Genomic DNA, 25,491 nt, shown 5'->3' on the forward strand with positions numbered 1-25,491 from the left:
CGAGGGTGAGAGAGAGACCGAGAGAGAGAGAGAGAGAGAAGAGAGAGAGAGAGAGAGAGAGAGAAGAGAGAGAAGAGAGAGAGAGAGAGAAGAGAGAGAGAGAGAGAGAGAGAGAGAAGAGGAAAAGAGAGGACAGAGAGAGAGAGGAGAGAGGAACCAAGGACATCAAACAGCATTTCTGGTAAGAGAGAGATGACCCCTGGCCATCCGAGGCATCTGGTTTATCTGGCTGTCTGCGTAAGCCTGCACACACCTAATGACTGCAGCCCTACCTGGCTGTCGTGTGGTGTGTGTTGTGTGGTGTTGTGTGCGGTGTGTGTGGCGTGTTGTGTGTTGTGTTGTGTGTGTGTGTGTGTGTGCGGTGTGTTAGTGTGTGTGTGGGGGGGGGGGGGTGTACAGTGCTATGAAACCAATATTTGCCCCCTTTCTTAATATATCTTACTTTGTATATTTTTTTTATCCCTGAATGTTATCAGATCTTCAACCAAAACCTAATATTAGATAAAGGCGAAACTGAGTGAACAAATAACACAACAATTACATACTTATTTTATAACTGGTTGTTTCCACCTTTAGCTGCAATGACTCCAACCAAAACGCTTCCTGTAGCTCTGATCAGTCTCTCATTTGTGGAGGAGTGTGGTTTGTCTGCCTCACTCTTCCATGCAGAACTGCTTTACTCAGCAACATTTGTGGCTTTTCAAGCATGAACTCCTTATCAAATCCGGCAACAACATCTCAATTGTGATTAGGTCTGGATTTACCTAACTGTTGCTCACTGTTTTAGAGAATCCTATTGCACTAGATGGATAAGTGTCTTTCATTGTAAAAGTTGAATTGTTGAAAGGCTTGAAATAAAATCCAGACAAGACAGTAGGAATGGCCTTGAAGACCCAACATATTTTTGAAACGTTGCAAAAAGGCCCCCCCCCTTCCCCCTCCTCTTCCTCCTCCTCACATTGCATAGTGCTCCTGAGCAGACCTTAGTACTGTCTGGTGTTCTGCAGTGGAGATTAGTAATCATCCAGGGTGTGCATATTGATGGCCAGACTCGGCCATGTTTGCATATTTACTGGCCTCAGAGCCCAGTTGCCTGAGGTGAGAAGCAAATTAAGTTTCCTCTACATACCCCCACACCGACAACTCTCTCTCGCACTCTTTCGATCAATCTAACTCACTTGTGTTTTTTTTTCTTTATTCTTTTCCACCTCCCTCATTTCTCTTAACATGCTGATCAGTCATCTTGGGGTAAGCATCCTCCTTCTAGCCCACCTTGGTTGCATCCATGGCGGATTAGCACCGTCTCGTTTGGATAACATCATCACAGTGTAATCTTGTCGGAGAGAGCAATCAGTTTACTTTGGAATTAGGCATTCCGTCGGTGGGGCCCGGAGAGAGAGAGGATCTCACAGGGTTTAAGGGATGCAAACGGAAGCATGCTCTCTGGAATACGGTCTGGATGCTGATTGGGTGATCACAGCCCACACAGACGCCATGTGAGAGTAATGAATGGCCAATGGGAGACCGGAATAATAATGCTATCGGATTAAAATCCAATCACAAGTTAGGTTTTTGGTGTGTTGACTCTATTTGTGGGGTATGTTGAACAAACCCTGTCCTACGATGTGGAGAAAGCAGGATGCCTCATGCGTTGACTGAGGGCACATGATGTCCTAATCATAAAGATTGCTTCTCTGTTTACTAAAACCCAGTCCCTCTTGGCTGACATAATTCCTTTGAGCTATTTTTGAAAATGTGATTTGTTTTTTTTTGTGTACATCAGGTGAATATAGAATGAAGCTGATTTAAATGGCTGGATGTTATTGTGGCTGTAGAGGTTGGTAGAAATGACGACTGCAGGGGGTTCTTCTCTCTTTAAAACAGCGACTGATTCAGGGCTCGGCTAGAGTACCACAGGTGGTTTACTATTCAATCAGGGGTTTTAATGCCTCAGTTTAAAGCAGAGTCACGGCCAAAGCTAGTCATTGTGCAGCCCTCCGCAGAATTCCAACCAACCGTGGCTTTAATTAAGAGAAGCTCTATCTCTGATCAAATCAATTGGCCCTCACCGCCCCACCCCAGACACCATCCCCCTGGCCTGGCAAAAAGCAGCAACCCATGGGAGGGGAGGGGAGGGGAGGGGAGGTGGAGGAGTTGGAGGGCAAACACTGAGACTGTGATAGTGCCTGCATTCACAAACGTCTCAGAGTAGTACTACTGATCTAGGTTTTGCCATAATGAACACACTCTTAGCAAAAAGGGTCCCGAAAGGGTTCTTCGTCTGTCCCCATAGGAGAATCCTTTCTGGTTCCAGGTATAACCTTTTTGGGTCTGTAATTAAACTCAGGGAGAAAAAGGTGTATATTTCACATTCACAGAAGGCAGGAATCGTGGTCACAGGCAGGCAATACACAGGTAGGCAAACAGGCAGGTGAATCAAGACTAGGACTGAAGGCTATAACTGGTTCTCACAAACGAGCTAGGAACAGGCTTAGTAGAGTCAAAACAAACAATACCTCACAAAGGCACAAACAGAATGAACTGAACTAAATAAGGAGCTGATGAGACCAGGTGAGTAACTAACACAGGTGAAATCAATGAACAAAAATGAGACACAGGTCTACGTTCAAGAACACAACAAAACAGAACACAAGGTTGACTAAGAAAATAAACACAGAACCTTACAGGGTCCTGTGTGGCTCAGTTGGTAGAGCATGGCACTTGCAATGCCAGAGTTGTGGGTTCATTTCCCATGGGGGACCAGTATGGGGGATTAAAGTATGAAAATGTATGCTACTTATAGTCGCTCTGGATAAAAGCATCTGCTTAATTACTAAAATGTAGAACTCTCTGTGGAAAGGRTTTTACATGGAACCCAAATGGGTCTACCTGGAACCAAAAAGGGTTCTCCTATGGGGACAGCTGAAGACAGTTTTTATGTTCTAGATAGCGCCTTTTTTTCTAAGAGTGTACGATTATATAGATAGGAGGGACCTGATCCTAGATCAGCACTCTGAGACATTACTTTGTGAATTCAGGCCCAGAGTTCCTGAAGCTCAGGGGCCAGCAGGCCAGCAGAATGCCGTCACACAGCTGGCTCTGTTCCTTCCTGTGGGTCCAGCCCGGTCCACAGAATACAGCCCGCGGGGACACATAAACCTTTAACGGACCCAGGTCACTCTTCACACCGACCGCCCTCCGTCACATCCATCCCTTCCATCCCACCGACCTGTGGGCCAGTTTGCAAAGCTATGCGTCTCAGGCAACAACCCTACGCGTGGGGCTATCAATGTGCAGTTACATTTCACGCAGACGTAGGCAACAAAAAATCCAGTACCTTTCATTATAAGCATTAGCGATTAATGTCCAAAACCGATATGCTAGGGCTTTTTTGAGACGTCACAGTGCCGATGTTCTGTGTAATGCTATACAGTCGAATCTAACCTGTTTCCAAAATCCCCATTAGTCCCATACAAACTCACACACAGATGACCACACATCTCATCCTTAAATAGTACATCAGCACCGAAAAGCTCCTTGCATTTGATAGCTAATACCGAGTTTTAACTTGTCTTGTTCTGTTATCACACTCACGTGATTGTTTACTTAATTCCTAACCAGAGGTCAACACTTCATATGTGGCTGCTCGAATGGAGCTTTAGCGCGAGCTTGTTTTTCATTGTCGCGACGTGCTACTGTCCAGACCACCCTGCTAGTGATGCGCCTGACTATGAAAGGAAACAATGTAGACTGCCACACACACTACATTTAGTATCTCACTCTCCAAAGAAGTCATCTTGAGATAACGTTAAGGTTTCTGGTCAGAATTTACACTTATCTATTCATCGAACAACCACATGTACAGTATAGCTTAAATGAAAGTGTTGTTATTGATGAAGATACATTCGAACAAACACACACAGTTCATAAACATCTTGAAGAGATAACACTACAGGTGAGTCTGTAGTGGAATAGCCTCATAGCGAACAGGCTTCCCTAAAACAGAAAGCCTGGGAAGTTCCATGACAGAAATCAGCTAAAGAGGGTCGGCAATCAAATCAAAATGTATTGTCACATGTGCCCGAATAACACCGCTGAAATGCTTACTTTACAAGCCCTTAACCAACAATGCAGTTTTAAGAAAATAGAGTTAAGAAATATTTACTGAATAAAAAATAAAACACAATAAACAAAACAATTAATGACGGCTAAATACACGAGGCCGGGTAAACCGATGTTGGGGGCGCGGGGGGGGCATTTGATTAATTGTTCAGCAGTCTTATGGCTTGGGGGTAGAAGCTGTAAAGGAGCCTTTTGGACCTATGCTTGGAGCTTCGGTACAGGTAGCAGTGAGAACAGTCTATGACTTAGGTGACTGGAGTCTTTGACAAAAAAAATAATAATTCTCGCATCAAACTAATCAAATGGGCAGAGCTCCAAAGGTGTTCACCAGATTAGTGCCTTAGGAGCAACAGTGCGCGAGTACAAAAAAATTCAACAAGCACTGCCACCAAAACATTTTAGAACGTTTGCAGCACACTGATTTTCACAACACTTCTCTGTTATTTCAAAGGGAGAAATTGGTCTACAATTTTGATATGTATTTTTTATTTTACCTTTATTTAACTAGGCAAGTCAGTTAAGAACAAATTATTATGTTCAATGATGGCCTAGGAACAGTGGGTTAACTGCCGTGTTCAGGGGCAGAACAACAGAKTTTGACATTGTCAGCTTGGGGATTCAATCTTGCAACCTTTACRGTTACTAGTCCAACGCTCTAACCACTAGGCTACCTGCCGCCCCAATGCTGGCCACGTCAATATATATATATATTTATCTTTCTGAAGTGATATTTGGCTGTAAAGGCTAGCWTGAGGGACAAGAAGTAGCTAGATGACATTTAATTAACTTCGCTAAACAGTGTGTAAAGTTAGCTAGCTAGCAGCTCAGTTGAGTTAGCCTACAATGTATTTGCTTACTTGAATAGGTTCTCCCAATGCCTCCGTTTTTTGGGTCGTTCCAAAAAACGAAATAATGGGCAATCTTCCCAATTTTTKTGGTGGTAGCAAAGCGCAGCCAGCAGCTATGTGAACGAATGAAGACAAGGCAAAAAGTATTTGTCACCACAACGGTTTAGAATGTGTTGTGACATTTGACTTTACCAGCATAATCGACTTTCAATCTCAATAAATATAGATCGCAGACTGTCGGCCACACTTGAAACTAGCATACGCAACAACTCTCTACAAAATGTGTCTTTCCAGGACGGAAAACAGTGACACATATAACCACATCCCCCTTCTGTGGGCTTGTGGGGAAGGGTTCTTGAAATGTGACCTCCAATAAAACATTTGCCACTTGGAGCATGCGGACCATTACAACCGTTTTTGCAATACWAAMTTCTCCAGAACTCCAAGGGAGGCATGACAACAACGTGATTTTTGAAGTATGTCAATGTTGTTAAGTTCAATAAATACCAGATAAAAAAGTGTTGACACCATTCAAACCAATGAGGGTTTGGAACATTAATGCCAATTATYTCAGAATCGTCTTTTAACAGATAGAACCTTATAGTGCCAGGTTTTTCGATTTCACAAAGCATAAAACAGAAAAAAACCTAGCCGAGACACACAATTCATAAAGTTTTCAAGATTCATTATCCTGCTTTTTTCCCCACTGGTCTAGTTGTGTTTTTTTGTATCTGGTTTATCATTATTCTGGTGAGCAGCAGCACATTTCAGTGAAAAAAAATAAAATCATTTGAATTCCTGGGACCCTGAGTAGAACGAGTGAAGCMCCCCAGAGGTAAGATCTGAGCTCACTCTCCGTGCCTTTCCATAGRCTGAAACACTACCTGGTAAACATCACATCTCCACAGAATCTCCTCACTTTCAAAACACATCAACCCACCGATGCCTCTTAGGCACAGGGGTCGGTCGACCGGTTCGAGCATCCAGGAATCTAGACTTTATTTGTTTTATCACATTTCCCCTCTCAACGGAGAGTCAATGCACGTAACTTGTCTGGCATTAATGATGTCGTTAATAAATCAGGGCGCTAGACGCAGACGGTGGGCCGTACAGTGGATTTGCCTGGCGGGGCCTGGTGCCTCTCGGTTTTCACAGATAAGCTCCAGCATGGGGGTCTTATCTGCCTCCCGCAGCCCCACCCAGCAGCACCGTGCACTGGACACACAACCAGTCAACTCATCACTAGGTAATTACCACCTCTTACGTTCCAACAAAGATGCCATGCCCTGCCTGCATTCACCATGCAGCCAGCTAGCGTTGTCTGTCTCAATCTCCTTGTCTGTCTGTCTGTCTCTCTCTAGTCCTATCATACATTGGGCTGCTGCAAATGCTGTCGGTCTGCGGTTCCCTATTTCTGTAGTATCTATTCGTTTCATGATAGCATCTCTGCGTTTATGTGAGGACTGATGCCATTTTTGGTTCAGTCTCCAGGCAGGGAACTCTGTGTAGTGGTGTCTATATAGGTGGCACGGTAAATCCTGTACCTACCTGAATCATACTGTATGTCTACAGAGCCTTCAGAAAGTATTCACACCCCTTGACTTTTTCCACATATTGTTGTGTTACAGCCTGAATTTAAAATGGATTAAATTGAGATTGTTTTTGCCACTGGCCTACACACAATACCCTATAATGTCAAAGTGGAATTATGTTTTTAAAAATGTCAAAAGTAATCAGTCCCTTTGTTATGGAAAGTCTAAATAAGATCAGGAGTATTAACAAGTCACATAATAAGTTGCATGGACTCATTCCGTGTGCAATAATAGTGTTTAACATGATTTTTGAATGACTACCTCATCTTTGTACCCCAAATATACAATTATCTGTAAGGTTCCTCAGTAGAGTAGTGAATTTCAAACACAGATTCAACCACAAAGACCAGGGAGGTTTTCCAATGCTTCGCAAAGAAGGGCACCTATTGGTAGATGGGTAAAAAAAAAAAAATCTGACATTGAATATCCCTTTAAGCAAGTTATTAATTACTCTTTGGATGGTGTATCAATACACCCAGTCACTACAAAGATACAGGTGTCCTTCCTAACATAGTTGCCGTAGAAGGAAACCACTCAGGGATTTTACCATGAGGCCAATGGTGACATTAAAACAGTTACAGAGTTTAATGGCTGTGACAGGAGAAAACTGAGGATGGATCAACAACATTGTAGTTACTCCATAATACTAATTGACAGAGTGAAAAGAAGGAAGCCTGTACAAAATAAAAAATATTATAAAACATGCAGCCTGTTTGCAAAAAAATGTGGCAAAGCAATTAACTAAGCAAGTAGTGGTGGCTGCATCTTGTTATGGGTATGCTTGTAATAGTTAAGGACTGGGGAGTTTTCCATGATAAAAAAATAAACAGAATGGAGCTAAGCACAGGCAAAATCCTRGAGGAAAAACTGTTTCAGTCTACTTTCCACCATATACTGGGAGGTGAATTCACCTTTCAGCAGGATAATAACCTAAAACACAAGGCAAAATCTACACTGGAGTTGCTTACCAAGAAGACAGTGAATGTTCCTGAGTTGTAGAGTTACAGTTTTGACTAATTTACAATCTATGGCAAGACCTAAAAATGAATGTCTAGCAATGATCAACAACCAATTTGACAGAGCTTGAAGAATTGTGATTAATGAGCAAATGTTGCACAATCCAAGTGTGGAAAACTCTTAGAGACTTACCCAGAAAGACTTACAGCTGTAATCGCAGCCAAAGGCGCTTCTACAAAGTATAGAAAATAGGCTATAAATAGTTATGTAAATTTGATATTTCTGTATTACATTTTCAATAAATTTGCAAACATTTCTAAAAACATGTTTTCACTTTGTCATGATGGGGTGTGTAGATGGGTGAGAAAAAAGATTTAATCAATTTTTWATTCAGGCTGTAACAACAAAATGTGTAATAAGTCAAGAGGTGTGAATACTTTCTGAAGGCACTGTATGTGCTGTGAGCAATTAAGTAATTTGTGTTACAGTGTCTTTACAGGGGCTTAAGTCATTTGTGTAGCACTCTCTCTCGGTCGTCTCATTGCTTCAGACTAGAAGCCAGAGTCACTTGGTGCTACAGAGCGAGGGAGCGGTTTCTTTTATTCAATTGTTTTCCACTTCCACGAGCGCGTGCCAAGAGGGAGGAAAGCGCCGGCTTAACACGCTCTGCAATTCAACATGGCCAGACGCAGTCCTATTAAGATTTAATGTGCCATTCTTCTGCCTGACTCAGAGGCTGAGTAGGAGAGTGAACAAAGAGCAAGCAGAGCCAGGGCCAGGGAGAGAGAGATGGAGAGTCAGCCTGCTACACCATGACCAAGCCACCGTCAAACAATCCTAGTGACGTGTCTGTCTGCACACGACAAACGGACCATAGGTTAAAAAAAAAAGGGCAAACCACAACAGTGTTGCAAATACAAATACGTCATTTCACGGATACTTACATGATATTATCTGTATCCTTCCCATTACATTAGCCTATCAACCTTGCTCCTCTGTCTCCATCCGATCTCAAAGGAGGTTGTCTGGATGAATGTTAAAGACACAGCATGTTGTTTAGCCCCTCCAGCAACAAATTATGTTTAGTCTCAGGTGGAAAGTGCAAGCGCGCAGTTGTGTGTGTGTGTGTGTGTGTGTGTGTGTGTGTGTGTGTGTGTGTGTGGTGTGTGTGTGTGTGTTGTGGGTGTGTGGTGTGGTGTGTGCGCGCACAAGGTGGCTGTGCATGTGTGTGTGATTCGGTCGCGTGTGTTGCGAGAGAGACAGAGAGAGACAGAGAGACGGAGAGAGACAGACAGAGAGACAGGGAGGGAGACAGAGAGAGAGAAACAGAGAGAGAGAGACCGACAGAGAGAGAGAGAGCGACAGAGAGAGAGACAGAGACAGAGAGAGACAGAGAGAGAGACAGAGAAAGACAGAGAGCGAGAGCAGCAACAAAATTAGACCCAACCAAATAATGAGAAAACAAAAAGATAATTACCCTGACACATTGGAAAGAATTAACAAAAAAACTGAGCAAACTAGAATGCTATTTGGACAGAGTACACAGTGGCAGAATACCTGACCACCGTGACTGAGACAAAATTAAGGAAATCTTTGACTATGTACAGACTCAGTGAGCATTTCCTTGCTTTTGAGAAAGGCCACCGAAGGCAGACTTGGCTCTCAAGACAAGAGGCTATGTGCACACTGGCCACAAAATGAGGTGGAAACTGAGCTGCACTTCCTAACSTCCTGCCAAATGTATGACCATATTAGAGACACATATTTTCCTCAGATTACTCAGACCCACAAAGAATTCGAAAACAAATCCAATGTTGATAAACTTTCATATCTATTGGGTGAAATACCACAGTTTGCAATCACAGCAGCAAGATTTGTGACCTGTTGCCACAAGAAAAGGGCAACCAGTGAAGAACGAACAGAACTGTAAATACAAGCAATATTTATGTTTATTTATTTTCCCTTTTGTACTTTAACTATTTGCACATCATTACAACACTGTATTTTGACATAAAATTACATTTGAAATGTTTTTATTCTTTTGGAACTTTTGTGAGTATAATGTTAGCTGTTAATTTCTTTAATGTTTATTTCACTTTTGTTTATGATCTATTTCACTTGCTTTGGCAATGTAAACATATGTTCCCCATGGCAAWAAAAGCTGTTAAATTGAAATTGAATGAAGAGAGAGACAGAGAGAGACAGAGAGATAACAATAGATAAAGGGACAAGTGAAGTGGGTACAAAAAAAGGGGCAGAGACAGAGAGAAGCCGAGCTGCCGAGCTGGTCTGAGTTGGCCATCAGATTACGTCTGTCTCATACACATCCACATCCACAAACAAACAGACTCCTCCATTACTATTTTGATTGTGTTACTGTAGAAATTGCCAAGCTCGGCTGACAAAGACCAATAAATACTTTATACGGTGCATAACGTGTGCTGTGTGAAGCACAGGGGAAAGAAGAAGAGGGCATAATATGCTTTGAAATCCTAATGACACTCCTGTTAATGTTACCGGCTCAGTCATACAGAGAGCAAGCACAAGGGGCTGCTACATTGAGGAGTCAGATCTACTACTTTATACACACACATTCTCACAGGCACACACACACACACACACACACACACACACACACACACACACACACACACACACACACACACACACACACACACACACACACACACACACACACACACACACACACACACACACACACACACACACACACACACACACACACACACACACACACACACACACACACACACACACACAAACTCGGGAAAGACTCCAACCTAATTCTCTTTTCAGTGCCTACGTTGTGCCAGAAGTCGCTGCTATTCTCCCCTGACCACCTCTCCCCCGTTCAAAGACTTGCAATCACTGTGCCACACTTTGTACCGCGCTGTCGCAAAACGCCCAGGCAAAAACAAGGCATAATTTCTGATGACCGGCAGAATGCTCAGAGTTGGGCTATTCAGGGCTGCTCATGTCTCCTTTCTATCGGTGTCTACTGCTAAAGGCTTTTGAAGCAAATCAAGTCTTTGTGGTTTTGTAGGAGTGTTCTTTTTGGTCGCCACAAAGCAGCCGTTGGATCAATTCATCCTTCTTTTCTGTGTGGAAAAAAAGCTCCAGGTCTGCCAATGAGATCCTACTGGAAACAGTTATTACAAAACACGGTCCGCCAGCAACTAGTTAATGATAGTTGTGGGTATTACTGAACGTTTCCATGCCGCTGACCCAAAGACTTGTTTTACTTTGAACCAACATGTTGGTGTACGAATTCAGACAACGAGAACATATTCAGAGAGCCTTACTGTAATGAAATTCTTTCTAAAGGCTTGACAATAAACAGAGCTAAATCATTAACAGAGAGAACTGAACAGTATGCCTCTGTGTTCCCATGTCCCTACCAAATCACATCAAATCGCTGCAGTATTGCCTGCAATGTCTTGCTAGGAAATAGTGCAACTCATTGTTTCATAGTACATGAATATACCTCATTTGTATTTTTCTCATAAATCTAAAATGTATTTTATCGGATGTTGAATGCATCGCTAAATCTCCACAGGCAAGAGCAGAAAAAGGGAAGAATTTACATAATATAAATCCATATATGGCCCAGTTCTCTCTCTCTCTCTCTTTCTGATTGATTTCTTTATCTGAGGGAAGCAGAAGACATGCTCTGTTTGCTCTCACAGTGGCCGGCAAGAAAACAGAGAAAGACACTTATTAAAAAGGTCATCTCACAGAGGGTTAAAATAGCAGGCCACATATCTCTCCTGAGGGACGAGCTGTGCTTCTCCTCTAGTGAAGGACACAAGAAAAGGTGTTTCTCTAGGGAGCGGGCCAGTAATGAAAGTATGACCACTAGGATGACAGCACTGTGTGCACTGTGCTATTCAAATGCCTCCAGCACAGCAGCAGTATACGAGAATAAAATTGACACTGGCAAGGTAAGCCGTTGTGAAACCAAACTGCCTTGAATTAAACTCAGTACTGGTGCCATTGTCCTTATTTACATTAAAAGACAGTAAGGGCTACTATAAGTGTACATTTTCTTACATGCCATTACACTGTCATGTATCTCAACTATTAACATGTGTGTGCGGCCCAAAAGAAAACTGAGGACCAACCATAGGTGTCTCTTTCCCGCAACATAATCGCTAACAATGAAAGCCGGAGCAGACAATGGAAGACTGAGACTGTGGAGAGACAAAGCTAGCGGAAAGAGAGAGGCCTACGGAATAAAAGGCTGCCTCCTCTCTCTACTTCCTCCTCCCCTGGGAAGCTTAAAGTCCTGACGGCAGGATGCTGATCCCAACACGGAAACCTGACCCGCAGCCATCCTGGAGCCTGGAGGGGGGCCGCGCATCTACCCCCACACCCAGCCCCCTTGCCCTTCGGAGCCCCTGGAGCCCCTCCAGTCCTGCCCCAGAGTTAGATGGCCACTTTGGGGGAGCACTCCTCCAGACCAGCCCCAGCCTCTCCAACCCTCTCCACTCTCGGTTCTCCAGAGAAGCATTCTTCCAGCCCTGCCTTGTCTTCCACCCCAGCCTGTACTCGAACAGTGGAAGTCTACCTCCGGGGGAGCATTCCTACAGCCCTGCCCCAGCCCAAGACAGTCTCTGGAGACACATTCCTGCAGCACTCTCCCTCCTCTCGTCTCTCACAGGCTATCTCTTGCCTTCCTCCGCAGTCCAGCATTAGCACGATCGATAGCACCGATCGCATCGGGGACACGAGGCAATCCATACCCCCGTGCTCCCTTAGCGCACTGCAGTGGTCACGGCTTAAGTGCATGGAGAGGTGTTAAACCTCAGCCAGACGGTGGGGAGACAATGGCAGCCATTGATCAGGGTGACATGTTACATCTCTCTCTCTCTTGTCTGTTGGGCGTAGTCTAGTAGGCCGAGATACAGTATGCTACAGCACCGGGGTTTGTTCTTTAAACTGTAGATCGTGTTGTTAGGTTTAGTTACCAAGGGATAGTGAGACGGTGGGTATGGGTACTCATTTGTTTGTGGTGTGCATGTGCCTTAGAGCTGGGACGATAAACCAAAGATTTCCGACACCGACATTGCCTTCCTCTTACCGAAGCATTTTGCTTAAGTCCGAAATTTTCGGTGATTTTCCCACACAACATTCCTGTAGATTGTTTCTAAAACTATTATTTGGTCAACAGTAATAGCCTATGCATTATGTTGATCCCTGCTCTGAAAGTATCTGCCTGTCCCTGTTTTGCTGTCGGCTGCTGACTCTCACTCCCTCTCCCCACTGTGCGCAAGGAGGATGGAGAGATGCATTCTGGGAAGCACAAAGCATTACCGTTGCTCAAAATGCTATTGTGGGAAAAATAGGGTTTTCAAAGAAACTACTGTTGTTCTAGTTACAGAGAGGAGAGTCACAGCTTTCTGGGAGTAGATCATATATTTCTCACCTTTTAATATTGAGTTCATGGCACCATTTTACAAGCAGAGTAGGCTGTAGTTAGTATGATGCATGGAGCCAGTTGCAGTGAATAGTCGTACAACAAGTAGCCTAGGCCTAGCGCTGGGAAGTTTTTGTATGACATTAGCCTACATTTAGTGATAGATTAATCAATAAGCCTACATGGCAATCTAGCAACAATATAATATTTAGAGCTCAGCAATCTAGCTAAGTGTTTTGAGTTCCCTCTTCCTCAGATGGTGACTAATATAGCCTATAGCCCAATATGCACAAAGATGTCTGCAAATTCTCTGAAGAGCCAAAAATACATCTGATAATTCTGGATCCTATTTGGACAGGTTGCACATCAAAATATCAATCAGTCATTTCCTGAATATGTTAAATGAAATAGCTTACATTTTGAACCATCTCTATTGTCTTACTTGGCACTGGAAAATATTATCTAGAGCCCTGCCATTAATGTAAAGCAACTGCACATAAAAAAATGGTTGTTTTGGTTTTTATCAAGCAAAAGAGTAACATATATCACTATATAACTTTTTGTCCATATCAGCCAGCTCTAGCACCTCCCCCCAAAATAATTTATCACTGATTTATAGTTAGCGCAAAAAAAATTATATTTATTGCGATATGGATTTTTTTTCTCCATACTACCCAGCTCTAATGTGCCTGCATGGGTATACATATCTGTCTCCATGCATTCTGAAATCTCCTCAAGTTGACAGTACATGGTAAATATTTACTAAGCTAACTATACTGAACAAAAATATAAATGCAACAATTTCAWAGATTTTACTGAGTTTCAAATCACATCAAATCAAATTGTATTGGTCGAATACACATATTTAGCAGATGTTATTGCGGGTGTAGCGAAACAATTGTAAAAAAAGTTAAAGTTCATATGAGGAAATCAGTCAATTAAAATTAATCCATTAGGCCATAATCTATGGATTTCACATAACTGGGAATACAGATATGCATCTGTCGGTCACAGAAACCTTAAAATAAATGAGCCTCACAATGGGTCTCAGCTACTCGTCATAGTATTTCTGTGCGTTCATATTTCTGTGGATTCAAATTGCCATCAAAAAATTCAATTGTGTTCATTGGGGCGGCAGGTAGACTAGTGGTTAGAGCATTGGACTAGTAACTGAAAGGTTGCAAGATCGAATCCCCGAGTTGACAAGGTCAAAATCTGTCATTCTGCCCCTGAACAAGGCAGTTTACCCACTGTTCCTAGGCTGTCATTGAAAATAAGAATTTTCTCTTAACTGACTTGCCTAGATAAATAAAGGTATAAAATAAATTGTCCATAGCTTATGCCTGCCCATACCATAACTCCCCCGCCACCATGTTGACATCAGTAAACCGCTCGCCCACACAACGCCATACGTGAGGCCAGTTGGACGTACTGGCAAATTCTCTAAAATGACGTTGGATGTGCCTTATGGTAAAGAAATGAACATACAATTCCCTGGCAACAGCTCTGGTGGACATTCCTGCTGTCAGCATGCCAATTGCACGCTCCCTCAAAACTTGAGACATCTGTGGCATTGTGTTGTGTGACAAAACTGTACATTTTAGAGTGTCGTTTTATTGTCCCAGCACAAGGTGCACCTGTTTAATCAGCTTCTTGATATGCCACATCTGTCAGGTTGATGGATTATCTCGACAAAGGAGAAATGTTCACTAACAGGGATGTAAACAAATTTTGTGTACAAAATTTGAGAGAAATAAGCTTTTGTGCGTATGGAACATTTCTGTGATCTATTATTTCAGCTCATGAAACATGGGACCAACACAAACAAATAAGAATATCTACTGCAACAACAATTTCTAAATTTTCCACAAAATCCTACTAATTCTCAATGTCAGGATTGGGTCGTCAAGCTCTGAATGGGTCTCCTAAAAATAAAACCTAAAAACTGATTTGTAGAAGTGGAGGATTCAGTAGGTGCTGGTTGTTGATTAGAATGTTGTTTTAATAAAGAATCCATCTGTGAGCTGAGAGTCGATGTAAAGCTGATTAATTGGTAATGGATGCCAGCCACATAGGAAGAAGACTCCCGACTGAAGCACACACACACACACACACACACACACACACACACACACACACACAGTCTGATGTATCTCAAAGTGTATTTTTTCTCTCCCTCTGTGTTTGAATACCTATAGAGTGGTCGTGCATAATGCTCAGGTTTTACAGGGGTTCTTAGCCAACCTGCAGCATTCCAGCATTCAGCAATTAAGTCTTATTTGTCCGTGAGATTGACATTAATGAAGGTCTTTGCTTAATTATAGGATAATAATATGCCTGAGTTGTTAATTGTGACCGCGTCTAGATAATGTAAGACCCTGTCTGAGTCAGAACATGCTTGACTGTTGTCTTGCTCAAAATACTAAAAAGAAAATTCTGAAAACATTTCAAAGCACTTTAAAGGTGCCCCTAGAAATATACCTCCCTTTGTTCCCAATCAAAACATAATAGGAAAAAGGTAAGGTATCAAACAAATCAAAGAGCTATTAGAAATCGGCAATACTGTTAAAAGTCAATGGTACAGCATGAGCTTCTTTCCTACTCTACCTTTAATCAAATTGCCTTTGTGCAATGATTTCATATGTATGTGCCAAATATAATGTGCTGGAATCAATATTTGTTTGAGGGATTGCTGGGTGTATTGAGAGGAGACGGCTGAGGGCTCCACTCAAGCCAGGAAAGTCATAATTTGCAAGTGCACATTCAACAGATTTTCACACCTTTTGAAAAGTAGGCTAGGCCCTCTCTCTTATACACTTTGCTTGATTGGCTTCCTGCTTGTGAAGCAGTACACACATAAACACATGTTCTGACACACATACACTACCGTTCAAAAGTTTGGGGTCACTTAGAAATGTCCTTGTTTTTGAAAGAAAAGCAAWTTTTTTGTCCATTAAAATAACATCAAATCGATCAGAAATACAGTGTAGACATTGTTATTGTTGTAAATGACTATTGTAGCTGGAAACGGCAGATTTTTTATGGAATATCTACATAGGCTTACAGAAGCTAATTATCAACAACCATCACTCCTGTGATATGCTTTTCTTTCAAAAACAAGGACATTTCTAAGTGATCCCAAACTTTTGAACAGTAGCGTACATCTATGCGCCCACAGACGTGAGCAAGCGGGTGAGCGAGCACGCACAGACACACACTGTCCATTCAGTGAGACAGGCTTCCTGCTAGTGGAAAATCTTTGTAACACTCATATGGGATATCTTACTGGTTGTTTGGAAATCTGAGATCACTCTGAAGCAGTCCTGCCCTATAATTTGCAGTTGGCTGGTTGCGGATTGCAAAATATGAAATCAAACTATGTCTGCGTATTAAACAGAGGAGAGTATATATTGCTGTCTGATAGGACAATGCTTACTGTAGCCCCCCTCTCACAATTAAACTCCTATCATAAAGTAAGTCTTCCTCTTCACATGAACTTATCTTCATCTTCATTCTGTTTACTTTCTACCCTATAATGTTAAGAGAAAAACTAAGTGATCTCTCCCAAAAATTACAAGAAGAAATAGACTGTTACAGACTGTTTTTCTCATCCTGAGACAGGACGGTAGAGGACGGTACAGGACGCTACAGGACGAGACAGGATGGTACAGTACAGGACGGGACAGGACGGTACAGAACCGGATGGTACAGGACGGTACAGGACAGTACAGCACGGGACAGGACGGTACACGACAGGACGGGACAGGACGGGACAGTACGGTATGGTATAGGACAGGACGGTACAGAATGGTACGGGACAGGACGGGACGGTACAGGACGGGACAGGACAGTACAGGACGGTACAGAATGGTACGGGACAGGACATACGGGACAGGACGGGACAGGACGGTATGGGACAGGACAGTACAGGACGGGACAGGACAGTACAGGACAGGATGGTACTGAATGGTATGGGACAGGACGGGACATAACGGGACAGGACAGGACGGTACTGTCATGTTTTGTCATTTATTTTCATGTCTTGTCCCTGTGCTTCCCTCTGCTGGTCTTATTAGGTTCTTTCCCTCTTTCTCTCTCTCTCTCTCTCTCCTCCCTCTCTCCCTCTCCCGCTCTCTCTCTCTATCGTTCCGTTCCTGCTCCCAGCTGTTTCTCATTCTCCTAACGACCTCATTTACTCTTTCACACCTGTCCCCTATTTTGCCCTCTGATTAGAGTCCCTATTTCTCCCTCTGTTTTCCGCTCCTGTCCTTGTCGGATTCTTGTTTGATGTTTGCTGTCCTGCGTCCTTGTTCCGCCCTGTCGTGTTTTTGCCTGGAATAAAGACTCTGTTTCTTTAAGTCGCTTTTGGGTCCGCATTAATCAGCATAACAGGTACAGGACGGGACAGGACGGTATAGGACAGGACGGTACAGACTGATACGGGACAGGACGGGACAGTACGGGATAAGACGGGACAGGACGGTACGGGACAGGACGGTACAGGATGGTACAGGACAGGACGGTACAGGATGGTAAAGGGACAGGATAATAAAGGGACAGGACGGTACAGGACAGGACGGTACAGGATGGTAAAAGGACAGGACGGTACAGGACGGTAAAGGGACAGGACGGTACAGGACTGTAAAGGGACAGGGCGGTACAGGACAGGACGGTACAGGATGGTACAGGACAGGACGGTACAGGACAGGATGGTACAGGATGGTAAAGGGACAGGACGGTACAGGACAGGATGGTACGGGACAGGATGGTACAGGATGGTAAAGGGACAGGACGGTACAGGACAGGACGGTACAGGATGGTAAAGGGACAGGACGGTACAGGATGGTACAGGATGGTAAAGGGACAGGGTAAAGGAGGACACCAAGTCCATGAGAATCACATGGAGGAAACCTTCAGCAGCTCATATCATTAGTTCTCTGAGCCACCTTGTCAGAGTATTTATAGCAGTGTTCTGTTTATCCATCTCAGGTTCAATGACACAGTCTACCAATGGCACCCTTCCTTCTCTCGTCTTCCTCCCAGGGTCCCAGTAGACATGGACGATGCCTCCACACTAAGAGGGACCTCACTATAGTAGGGATCCACTTACCAAGGAGGTCTGGTTACAGTGAGACCTCAATGACATTGGCTTTGACTACTGAGAATCTGTGTGGCGTGGTGTAGTGAGGTGCCTAAATACTCAAATGATCAGTACGGTAAGAGGAAGTGTGTGTGTGTGGATACATACACATTGTGTTGTGTGTCTGTGTAGTAACGGCAAAGGAGAATGGAAACTATCCATATAATGCATGCAAAAGAAATTGAGTTTTTGTGAGTGTGTCATACTGGAAATCCACCTATTTCATGGCATGCAATGTTCATCTAAGGTAGACTAGTGCTGTAGTCAATTACAGGCTGTGTGGTGAAGTACCCAGCTCACTATGGATTCCTATGGTATTCTCCAGTGGGGAGACTGGATTGGGAGAGATAGAACTGACTGGTGGAGAGAGAAGGGAAGCTCGGTGGGCTGAGCGTTGTTTACCTGTCAGCTGGCATTGATTAATCTTGTGTTCGGTGAGATCACTCAGCGACTCGAACACCTGCCGGCAGCTGTCGCAGCTGTGCAGTGCGGCCTCCTCCTCCTCCTCCTCCTCCTCCTCGCCTTCCTCTGGAGAGAGAAGCCTCTTCCTCAAACGCCTGGACCCGGCCTCAGCCTCACCATCCTCCAGTCCGCTCTCGAGGGCGCACTCTGGATCTGTTGGAGTCACAGGAAACAACACAACACCACACAGTTAGTTGAGTGACCCGGAGTGGAGAGGAGAGGCTACCTCTGGGTGACAATAAAACAATCTCTAGAGTCCAGTTTTAATAAAACAATAATAAAAAGTGTAATAAAGATGGAGGTTCATTTTGGAATACTGTAACTCAAGCATAACATATCGAGTAAGGACACACACACACTGACATGGAAACACACTGACATGGACACATACACACTCACCCGTGGGCCACCACCGTACGCACACACACACACACCACTATGTTATTAAAAATGGTTTGATGTTGTGTTTGTCCTCAAAGTACAGTGTAGGAAACTAGCCGGATGGGAATATGTGTTGTTAATACATCCAGGATTGCAGGTCTTGCAGGTTCTTCAAAATTTGAGMGTTCCACATGAGAACGCTGAACTGCATCACTCTGGATGTGTCAAAGGAGACAGGAAACTACCCATATAATCTAGACTTCCAACCTGGAAATGTAGGCGAATTATGAGAAAAAGAGAGAGGGAGAGAGAGAGGCAACACGCAGGGCTGAGATTAGTGTGTGTTACGCCGTCGTCACAACACACATCTCTGAATTATTCAGCCTTGCTCGCAGGCAGCCGCGGGTCACACACATCAATATTCTTCAATCCATCTGCAGTTTTGTCTCTTGTTGGCTTTGTGCTATAGTAGTGCCAGGGGTGGGCCGACTACCGTGAACCAAGACCTACCAGTCTACGAACCAGGACTACAAACTACACAAACCCAGGGAGACAGACAGACAGACAGCACCAAGGTCCAGGTGATACTACTACACTCGTACAACAACACAACAAACCCTGCATCGCTTGCTAATTCATCTTAAACATCTCCATTTAGAGAACAGTAAAAAAGAAAACACATATGGTAAACTGGTGGGATAATATCAGCAGCATCTCTCAGATTCAGCAGGCAGCATTGCCTGCAGTCCATTCTCTCTCTCCCCTGCTGTGTCTCTCCCATTTCAATACAATAAGGCTGATTACAAAGCCATACTAACAATTAAACAATCATGGCCCCACCGGTCTAGCTCCCAAAGCTTTCTGGGTAGTGGAAGGAGCCCTCCCTGCACTGACTGGCAGCCATTTTGAGTCCCACTGCCAGTTCTCTTCGAACATTGCCTGAAACCTCTTGAGGGAACATTACGAGCAGGACTGCCTAGCATACAGTTAAGACCGCTTAAGGACATGGGGTGGGTAGGAAGTAGTGCATTAACGTGTCTGTGGCACTGTGTTGGCATGAAGCCGGGCTGTACATATGTGGGCTACATGTTGGCCGGCCATTTTAAAGTCTTTCTCTGGTCGGTCTGTGGGGTGCTCTTAACAGTGTGAAATTCCTCGGAGAAGAGGCGTTCCAAAACTCATCAAGGCCACCCAGGATTTTTCCTTCCCCCCCTCCCTCCACTCCACTCCTCTCCACTCGCGGCCAAGTATCGATGTAACATCACACCCACCATTGTCCTTCCCTCTTGGCGACGGAGGCTTTCGGAACATGCCCTCTAAAAATATCAGYGCTATAGTCCCCGCTGGGACCACCACAGAACAGAACAGAAGGTGTTTCAAGAAAATGAAAATCCCAACCCAATCCTCGCAGATGCAGGCCTCGCCGGGCTCTCTAAGGGGAATGCTGCTTTTGACTGAGGCCAAACGACACACAATATACACTCATGATTCATCCATACTCACAGGCCCAGCAGCAGCAGCAGAGCACGACTCCAAATGTGCCACAAAAAAACTATCTAAGAAACGTCAAGGTTTTTCACAGGCACCAGAAAGTCAAGTGAAATTACACTTATTTTTGTTGAAGACTCAATCAACGGAAGCCTTAATGACACACACATGTACACAGTGCATTCGGAAAGTATTCAGACTTTTCCAACATTTTGTTACGTTACAGCCTTATTCTAAAATGGATTTCAAAAATGTTTTACTCATCAATTTACATACAATACCCCATAATGACGAAGCAAAAACAGGTTTTTAGAAATGTTTGCAAATGTATTAAACTTTTAAAAAATGAAATATCACATTCAGACCCTTTCTTCAGTACTTTTTTGAAGCACCGTTAGTAGCGATTACAGCCTCGAGTCTTCTTGGGTATGACGCTACAATGATCTCTCTGTACTTTGCTCCGTTCATCTTTCCCTCGATCCTGGCTGGTCTCCCAGTCCCTGCCGCTGAAAAATATCCCCACAGCATGATGCTGCCACCACCATGCTTCACTGTAGGAATGGTGCCAGGTCTCCTCCAGAACTGATGCTTGGCATTCAGGCCAAAGAGTTCAATCTTGGTTGCATCAGACCAGAGAAGAATGAGGCCTCCCGAGTGGCGCAGTGGTCTAAGGCACTTGGCCCAGCATCGTTCGGGTTAGGGGAGGGTTTGGCCGGCAGGGATGTCTTTGTCCCATTGTGCACTAGCAACTCCAGTGGTGGGCTGGGCGCAGTGCACGCTGACATGGTTGCCAGGTGTACGGTGTTTCCTCCGACACATTTGTGCAGCTGGCTTCCGGGTTAAGAGGGCATTGTGTCAAGAAGCGGCTTGGCTGGGTAGTATTTTGGAGGACACACGGCTCTCGGCCTTCGCCTCTCCTGAGTCCGTACGGGAGTTGCAGAGATGAGACAAGACTGTAAGTACCAATTAGATACCACGAAATTGGGGAGAAAAACTTTTTTGTTTGTTTAAAAAATAAATAAATGAAAGGACCAGATAATCTTGTTTCTCATGGTCTGAGAGTCCTTTAGGTGACTTTTGGCAAACTCTAAGCGGGCTGTTTGATGCCTTTTACTGAGGAGTGGCTTCCATCTGGCCAATACCATAAAGGCCTGATTGGTGGAGTGCTGCAGAGATGGTTGTCCTGTCAGAGTGACCATCGGATTCTTGGTCACCTCCCTGACCAAGGCCCTTCTCCCCCGACTGCTCAGTTTGGCCGGCTGGCCAACTCTTTTTATCTGATATTTTCTAAAAAGTCAACTTATTCTTTGGGTTGCTGATTCATAAAATCACAGCAAAAGGCTAAAAACACAACTAAAGTATCTTATAAAAACATAAGCATTCCCCCCTGAACACCACTAATGTCAAACCAGTGTCCTGTGGATCTAAGCCGGAACCATGGCTTTCTGTACAGGAGACTGACCCCACATACCTCCCTTTAAACTGGTGTTGTTTGGGTAAAGAGCCGAATGTAGGGGGGGGGGGGGGGGGCGCACAGTTTACAGGCCCACCACATCACCACGTCAATACCGAGGATCCTGAGCCTGTCTGGGTCTTTCTGGGTCTGCTACAGCAAACTGGGTTACGCAATGCCGTCGGTGGTACGCCAAATAAAAATGTGATTCACATTTTCAAACAGTCCATTTATATATTCCAACGGGGCTATACATTTGGGTGAGTTTTTTTTCTCAACTGAGTAGCCTTGTTTCACTGCCAAAAAATGTATTTAAAAATCTAGTGTTCAGCGAAATAACAACACAATGTTAAATAAAGTTAGTCTAGTCAAATAATTAACATCCAATCACATTAACCGTTACTCTCTCGTGGGAATTCCACTAACGGTCCATATGTAGCCTAACGTAGCTGCTGCTCATGTTGGTATCTGTAATGATGGCGCAAAAGCCTTGACAAGGAGACATAGTGGAGTGGTAACGCGCGTGCAAACAGTTGCTCCCGATGCCACTTGGGTACACTGCAGCGTCCACCGAGTGGCTCTTGCTGCCAATGGAATGCCTGACAGCTTGAAAGACATTTTAGACACTACAGTGAAAATGGTTAACTYTGTTAAAGCAAGGCCCCTGAACTCTTGTGTATGTTCTGCACTATGCAATGATATGGGCAGCGACCATGTAACGCTTTTACAACATACAGAAGTGCGCTGGTTATCAGGGGGGAAAGTATTGACAACTTAAAAAAAAAAAATGAAATCAAATCAAATAAACTTTTATTTGTCACATACACATGGTTAGCAGATGTTAATGTGAGTGTAGCGAAATGCTTGTGCTTCTAGTTCCGACCATGCAGTAATATCTAACAAGTATTCTAACAATTTCACAACAACTACCCTACAAGTGTAAAGGAATTAATAAGAATATGTACATAAAAATATATATGGATGAGCGATGGCCGAACGGCATAGGCAAGATGCAGTAGATGGTATAGAGTACAGTATATACATATGAGATGAGTAGTGTAGGGTATGTAAACATTATATAAATTGGCATAGTTTAAAGTGACTAGTGATACATTTATTACATCCAATGTTTTATTATTAAAGTGGCTAGAGATTGAGTCAGTATGTTGGTAGCAGCCACTCAATGYTAGTGGCCTTGAGATAGAAGCTGTTTTTCAGTCTCTCGGTCCCAGCTTTGATGCACCTGTACTGACCTCGCCTTCTGGATGATAGCGGGGTGAACAGGCAGTGGCTCGGGTGATTGTTGTCCTTGATAATCTTTTTGGCCTTCCTGTGACATCGGGTGGTGTAGGTGTCCTGGAGAGCAGGTAGTTTGCCCCCGGTGATGCGTTGTGCAGACCTCACTACCCTCTGGAGAGCCTTACGGTTGTGGGCGGAGCAGTTGCCGTACCAGGCGGTGATACAGCCCGACAGGATGCTCTCGATTGTGCATCTGTAAAAGTTTGTGAGTGTTTTTGGTGAGAAGCCAAATTTCTTCAGCCTCCTGAGGTTGAAGAGGCGCTGTTGCGCCTTCTTCACCACGCTGTCTGTGTGCGAGGATCATTTCAGTTTGTCCGTGATGTGTACGCCGAGGAACTTAAAACTTTCCACCTTCTCCACTACTGTCCCATCGATGTGGATAGGGGGGTGCTCCCTCTGCTGTTTCCTGAAGTCCACGATCATCTCCTTTGTTTTGTTGACGTTGAGTGTGAGGTTATTTTCCTGACACCACACTACGAGAGCCCTCACCTCCTCCCTGTAGGCCGTCTCGTCGTTGTTGGTAATCAAGCCTACCACTGTAGTGTCATCTGCAAACTTAATGATTGAGTTGGAGGCGTGCATGGCCACGCAGTCATGGGTGAACAGGGAGTACAGGAGAGGGCTGAGAACGCACCCTTGTGGGGCCCCAGTGTTGAGGATCAGCGGGATGGAGATGTTGTTTCTTACCCCCTTACCCCCGTTAGGAAGACCCAGTTGCACATGGCGGGGTCGAGACCCAGGGTCTCGAGCTTAATGACGATTTTGGAGGGTACTATGGTGTTAAATGCTGAGCTGTAGTCGATGAACAGCATTCTTACATAGGTATTCCTCTTGTCCAGATGTGTTAGGGCATTGTGCAGTGTGATTGCGATTGCGTCGTCTGTGGACCTATTGGGGAGGTAAGCAAATTGGAGTGGGTCTAGGATGTCAGGTAGGGTGGAGGTGATATGATCCTTGACTAGTCTCTCAAAGCACTTCATGATGACGGAGGTGAGTGCTACGGGGCGATAGTCATTTAGCTCGGTTACCTTAGCTTTCTTGGGAACTGGAACAATGGTGGCCCTCTTGAAGCATGTGGGAACAGCAGACTGGGATAGGGATTGATTGAATATGTCCGTAAACACACCAGCCAGCTGGTCTGCGCATGCTCTGAGAAAGCGGCTAGGGATGCCGTCTGGGCCGGCAGCCTTGCGAAGGTTAACACGTTTAAATGCTTTACTCACGTTGGCTGCGGTGAAGGAGAGCCTGCAGGTTTTGGTAGTTGGCACTGTATTGTCGTTGGCACTGTATTGTCCTCAAAGCGAGCAAAGAAGTTGTTTAGTTTGTCTGGGAGCAGGACATCGTGGTCTGCGACGGGGCTGGTTTTCTTTTTGTAGTCCTTAACTTCACTAGGGTAGGGGGCAGCATTGGGAATTTTGGATGAAAAGCGTGCCCAAATTAAACTGCCTGCTACTCAGCCATAAATATGCATATAATTAGTAGATTTGGATAGAAAACACTCTGAAGTTTCTAAAAATGTTTGAATGATGTCTGTGAGTATAACAGAACTCATATGGCAGGCAAAAACCTGAGAAAAAATCCAACCAGGAAGTGGGAAATCTGAGGTTTGTAGTTTTTCAACTCTTGGCCTTTCGAATACACAGTGTCTATGGGGTCATATTGCACTTCCTACGGCTTCCACTAGATGTCAACAGTCTTTAGAACCTTGTTTGATGCTTCTACTGTGAAGTGGGGGCGAATGAGAGGGGAATGAGTCAGAGGTCTGCCAGAGAGCCACGAGCTCAGTCTCGCGCGTTCACATGAGAGCGAGCTCTGTTCCATTGCAATTCTACAGACAAAGGAATTCTCCGGTGGGAACATTATTGAAGATTTATGTTAACTTCTTATGGCTGCAGGTGCAGTATTGAGTAGCTTGGATGAAAGGTGCACAGAGGTGCCCAGAGTAAACGGCCTGCTCCTCAAGCAAAGCTGCTAATATATGCATATTATTATTAGTATTGGATAGAAAACACTCTGAAGTTTCTAAAACTGTTTGAATTATGTCTGTGAGTATAACAGAACTCATATGGCAGGCAAAAACCTGAGAAGAAATCCAACCAGGAAGTGAGAATTATGAGGTTGGTCGATTTTCAACTCATCGCCTATTGAAAACACTGTAGGATATGGATTTGTTTGCACTTCCTACGGCTTCCACTAGATGTAAACAGTCTGTAGAACGTTGAATGAAGCTTCTACTGTGATGTTGAGCCGGATGGGAGCTGTTTGAGTCAGTGGTCTGRCAGAGTGCCAGGTTCTGGTCATGCGCATTCCAC

The 25,491-nt window shown here is 44.2% G+C and overlaps 1 protein-coding gene across 7 annotated transcripts in view; it reads right to left on the reverse strand.

Annotated features, from left to right (window-relative positions):
* The window catches only part of LOC111956729 (zinc finger protein 521-like), a 183,340-nt gene that overhangs the window by 119,613 nt on the left and 38,236 nt on the right, over positions 1–25,491 (reverse strand). For all 7 annotated transcript variants that reach the window (XM_023977287.2, XM_023977286.2, XM_023977285.2 and 4 more), the window contains one exon: positions 18,499–18,711. Coding sequence is in view for 4 of the 7 variants with exons in the window: in XM_023977281.1 (XP_023833049.1) it covers positions 18,499–18,711 (213 nt within the window). In the remaining 3 variants the exon portion in view is untranslated. The remainder of the gene's footprint in view (positions 1–18,498; positions 18,712–25,491) is intronic.

Source organism: Salvelinus sp. IW2-2015, linkage group LG32 (genome assembly GCF_002910315.2).
Source record: "Salvelinus sp. IW2-2015 linkage group LG32, ASM291031v2, whole genome shotgun sequence".
Taxonomy (NCBI): domain Eukaryota; kingdom Metazoa; phylum Chordata; class Actinopteri; order Salmoniformes; family Salmonidae; genus Salvelinus; species Salvelinus sp. IW2-2015.